General features: G+C 40.0%; 2 protein-coding genes across 4 annotated transcripts in view; both read right to left on the bottom strand.

Annotated features, from left to right (window-relative positions):
- Positions 672 to 2,669, bottom strand: LOC104743099 (putative U-box domain-containing protein 55). Its single transcript, XM_019235396.1, has 7 exons — positions 2,319 to 2,669; positions 2,040 to 2,170; positions 1,860 to 1,964; positions 1,588 to 1,768; positions 1,270 to 1,407; positions 927 to 1,188; positions 672 to 853 (listed from the first exon to the last, which is right to left on the bottom strand). The coding sequence occupies exons 1-7, from the start codon at positions 2,667 to 2,669 to the stop codon at positions 672 to 674; spliced, it is 1,350 nt and encodes a 449-aa protein (XP_019090941.1).
- LOC104738628 (U-box domain-containing protein 56-like) overlaps positions 2,896 to 4,690 on the bottom strand; it is a 4,653-nt gene continuing 2,858 nt past the window's right edge. For 2 of the 3 annotated variants that reach the window (XM_010458795.2, XM_010458793.1), the window contains 4 exons: positions 4,366 to 4,470; positions 4,133 to 4,289; positions 3,394 to 3,834; positions 2,896 to 3,186 (listed from right to left, as the gene is read on the bottom strand). In XM_010458795.2, coding sequence (XP_010457097.1) covers positions 2,983 to 3,186; positions 3,394 to 3,834; positions 4,133 to 4,289; positions 4,366 to 4,470 — 907 coding nt within the window. In that variant the 3' untranslated portion in view covers positions 2,896 to 2,982. Of the gene's footprint in view, positions 3,187 to 3,393; positions 3,835 to 4,132; positions 4,290 to 4,365; positions 4,471 to 4,570; positions 4,682 to 4,690 lie in introns of those variants that run through there. The other variant, XM_019235784.1, reaches the window with a different exon arrangement.

Below are 4,690 nucleotides of genomic sequence, written 5' to 3'. Positions count from 1 at the left end.
AGCTTCATAGGTGAAGCCATCGGCCGCAACACGAGGCTCTCGCATTACTTCCTGTAAAAAACAAAACGAGCATTGGCTTCTACACATAAATCAAACTCGAAATTGTCTAAAAATCAATCAGAGATTAAACCAAACCCAGCCAAGTGTGTACTTAGATCAGTTCTACACATATTGAAGAGCAATAATGCAGATTGATAACAGAAATAACAGACATGTTGGGTTTTTCAGGGCTATCCGTTTGTTTGGGATTCAGTTTCTGTTTAAATGCTCCAGTATGAACAACGAACTACATGGGTCCTGGTCAACGTACCTGTGAGATAGGACAGATAAAATATGAGGGAGGCTGGCGTGTAACGGATTCCTCAACAGAGAATCCAGAAGAAATTCCATGGCGACGCGTGTAACTCTGAAGAAGCAATAGAATCTCCGAGCAGACTGAGCTGGCTGCGTCTTTCTCAGCCGCGACCTTGCTGAGTTCTTCCTCTGTTCCTTTTCTACGTCTTGCTTCTTCTTCATATAACCTCATGAAGTTTTGTCCTACAGAGCAAGCTTCTTCCTTCTCCTTCTTCACTTTCTCTAGCTCCTCTCTTCTTCTCTTTCCCATCTCCTCTGTTTCTTTCCTCTGCCTCACCTGTCAAAAACACTTTTTTAATATGATGATTAATTAACTTCTAGTTTCTAAAATTAAATCTAAGATCGATCACCTCGTCTTCATATAGCTGCATCAAGTTCTTGCTTATCAAGCACGCTTCTTCCTTCTCCTTCTTTATCTTCTCGAGCTCTTCCTCTTGTCTCTTTATAGATTCCTCCATCTCTTTCCTCTGTCTCAGCTGCTCATTGTACAGCTGCATACCTAATTTGTAAAAACATTCAGCGAAATCTCTAATTGTCTGAAAGAAAACATTCAATTCTGTTTCTGACAGTACCGTCCTGAACAATGACTCGCACTTCTTCAATCTCCTTCTTAGTTTTCTCGTGTTCTTCTTTCTCTTTTCCCAACATATCTTCAGCTTCAACTCTGCGTCTCAGTTCCTCATTGTATAGCTTCCTTCCATTCAGAATGATGATAAGTGCATCGTCCCTCTCTTGCTTAGTCTTCTCCACCATTTTCCTCTGTTTTGCTAAGGCGTCTTTACTTTCTTTCCGTAGCCTCACCTCTTCATTGTACATGGCCTCGTACTCTCTTGCCTATAAAGTAAAGGTAAGCAAGTCTAAGCAAAAACACATTTTTCAATGTCTGAGATTATGGATTTGTGCAAGGATTTTTACACTTCGAATGGCCTCAACTGCAGTATTTTCAGCTTTAAACCGCCTGACACATTCTTCGTACGCTTCTCTTTTCGATTCCTCAACTTCCATAAGTGCTTGCTTAAGCTGTCTATACAGTTGATCATTCCTGTCGCTTTCCTGCAACATAACATGGAGCTTTCAGTCACTTAGTGATAGACACAGAAACAACACAATTAATGTTTACGTCACTTAGTGATAGACACAGAAACAACACAAGATATATTGGGTTTACGTCTTTTGCATAGGTCATTTGTTTATATATCTCAACTAACAATACCAACAGTGTATAGACCGTACAGATTGATCTTCTGATGCAGTTGGCTCTAACATGTCTCTGTCTCTCCTTGTGTCAATGTAAGCTACAATTGCAGAGACCAATTCTGCAGAGCATTTCGGTGAAGCAGAGGAATAACGTTTCGGTTTCAATTGTCCAGCTTCGGCTTCTGTTTCATCCACATGGTCTTCAAGAGTGGCTTCCCTGAGTATTTAATATATAGAGACAATCAGGTAATTTCCTCAAAGACAAGCCACAGGAACATATTAGTAAAGAGAGTTTTCAAAACTCTCACTTTGTGTAGATGAGATGTCCATCACACATAAACATAACCTCGCATGAGCTAGGCGCGTGTTGGTAGACATACTTAGCTTTTCTGGATTTGAGTTCGAACATCTTCCTGCCATTTTCAGCAAGTCAATACGAGTGAAGGTTTTGGTGAGATTTAAAGTTTTCGCAGATTTCCTATACGTACTCTGTGTAATGATGATCTGATGCAGCTCCCATGACGAGCTTCTTGATTTTGCTCTCATGGATGAGTTCTAATATCCCTTGCTTCACATCGTTCATCTCTATACATGATATGTAAATATCGTCCTCATTCACCTGTGATCATAATGAATCCAACATCGGGTATCAATTTTTGCATAACAATCATCTTAATTAGAAATCAAGAAACAGGGGAAACACAACCATCCATCTCAACGCAAGAACTAACATAATTTAACAATATAAGAGTGCAACAGATCAATACCCCTTCTTGTTGACAAAGATCAAAATAATCATGTAATGTCTCGTACATGATAGCCTCCAATTCTTCAAGTTTGCGAGCTAACATATCAAAAGCAACACAAATCATCTGAATCATCTTTATAGCCTTTAAACAAACATTAACAATTGGCAATTGATCTTTCGTCAATTGCGGCTTGAAATAATGACGATTACCAGCAGGAGAAGCAGTTTTTGGCTGATAAACATGGAGAATGCAGACTTTCTTGGCGCCAAAGTTTTTTAAAGCCCAAAGCAGAGTTGATCTGCTCTCCCTCACATCATTCTTCACTGCAACATGAACAACATCACTGCCCATGGCCATGAGTTCCGCCATTGATGATGTCCTTTCTTTCGTCTTTGTTTCCTCCTTAAGAAAATGAAAACAGAGAAACCAAGAAGAATCTAACAGAAAGAAAACAACAGTGGTTAGTGGTGACCCTCAATGTTCTTTTTGTTGACCGTTTCAGGTTTTGTAAAGTGGACACAGTAAAGTCAACGGGTGGCAATCAAAACAGAAGTCAGTGCACAAAAATACTAAAACAAGAAACGGCACTACAAGATTTTTCCCCTGTGAATAAAGGAATTTTTATTAAATTTTTCATAACACATTCAATGAATCACACAACACAATCAGCATCATATGTATCCTAAGACGAATCATAGAAATATGGGTGCCGTTGCACCCAGTCTCTAATGGCTGAACGAAGAACAAGATTCGGGGTGAGATTGTCATTCTCGAGCAGAAGGTTTGTCATCGGTGATTTTTCACCTCCGTGACGGAGCCACCTTTTGAATTCCTCTGCTTCATAGGTGTGACCATCGGCTGCAACATGAGGATTATGCATAATCTCCTACATAAACGAGCAATGGCAATGAATAATCACTAGACAGCAAACCAGCAAATATTAGATGGAAGACTAGTTTTAAACAACATGAATGGTTTAGTGTAAGAGTAAGCTTAGAACACTAATGTTTTGATATATTGAGCAGAAGCCAAGTCAATATCTGAATAACAGATACGCTTTCTAGATGGAGCCATGGAGGATTTGAGTACTGACCTTTGAAATGGGACATAGGAAACATTGGGGAGGCTCGTCGGAAAGAGACCACTGCAACGGGGATGATGGTGAATGTGATGATGAGACGGCCTTATCCAGGTTTAGATGTATCAAAAGCTCTTCACATGTTTTTATAGCTTCGTCTCGCTCTTTCTGGATCAATTCTAACAGACGACAATCAGTATAATGCTGTTCTTCGTGTTCCTTTTGGACCCTTTTCATATCTTCAATTTCTGCTTTCGCTCTGTTTAGTTCCACCTCCGCTTCTCTCCTGCGAATTACTTCTTCACTGTACAGTTTCTGAGTGACACCAAAGGAACTTGAGAGAGTTTCCTCCCTTTCACACCTCATCTTATCGCGTTGCTCCTTTTCTCTCTTTAGTTCCTCAATTTCTAATATCCGTCTCTGCTCCTCGTAGTACATCGTCTCAACCCCACTAGCCTGTTTAAAAGAACCAAGACAATTGAACAATTGAGAATCGCCTACACTGGAAGATGTGAAACACCAGCACAAGAATCTAACATGGTAAACTTGAAATTAAGCTCGGGGTTAAGACACGTGGCGCAGGAAATATACAAATTTGAGCTAACAAGGAGACGTGTTGGATCCTAGAATTTTTCAGTTCTCACAATTCCATTTCTTTATATCTTCTCCAAGGCTTTCAAGAGGTTTTACGCAATTTGCAAGGTTCCAAACTCATAAAATGCTATATGCTGACCAAAGAGTGGGATTTACGTACTGATCGTTCTTCAGATGACGATAGGGGATGTGGCTCACTGACACGTTCAGCTCTTCCTGCTGCCTCATATGGTATCAGAGCAGAATCAAGGCTATGAAGGCTGCTTGAGGATTCAGAGTAGGAGTATGATGAACCCGCAAGTTCAAACCGTCCCTCCCTAATAAACAAAGGGAAATTTCAATAAACCTTACAATTTATTTCAAAACATGTAGAAGTAAAATCCTCAATCTCACCTCGTTTGGATGTTGTTGCCATTACATACAAGCCATATTTTACAGCAATCAGGTGCGTGTCGAATCACATACTCAGCTATTGTAGATGTGATATGAGTCATGCCCCTGCATCATTAAAGAAAGATACGTAATTAGAGTAAACATCTACGTATTATTCACACTGCGTTGTTCTGGAGACGCAGAACAATTCTGAAGATATACGTACTCGGAGTAATGGGAATCAGCAGTTGCTCCCAGGATAAGCTTTTTGATATTGTTTTGACAGATAAGTTCCACAATCCATTCCCCCACATTATTTGCTGAAAGATATGACATATCCACATCT

The sequence above is a fragment of the Camelina sativa genome, chromosome 14 (genome assembly GCF_000633955.1).
Source record: "Camelina sativa cultivar DH55 chromosome 14, Cs, whole genome shotgun sequence".
Taxonomy (NCBI): domain Eukaryota; kingdom Viridiplantae; phylum Streptophyta; class Magnoliopsida; order Brassicales; family Brassicaceae; genus Camelina; species Camelina sativa.
Note: the sequence above shows the minus strand (reverse complement) of the source record. Positions and strands in the feature narration are given on the sequence as shown.

Bases quoted from the DNA above. Each gene is read 5' to 3' on its own strand.
- LOC104743099 (XM_019235396.1), bottom strand. From the start codon at position 2,669: ATGGCGGAACTCATGGCCATGGGCAGTGATGTTGTTCATGTTGCAGTG. The intron at 1,189-1,269 runs GTAAAAATCCTT...TTTACTTTATAG, and splicing joins CAGTTGAGGCCATTCGAAGT to GCAAGAGAGTACGAGGCCAT. The intron at 854-926 runs GTACTGTCAGAA...TTTACAAATTAG, and splicing joins GCGAGTCATTGTTCAGGACG to GTATGCAGCTGTACAATGAG.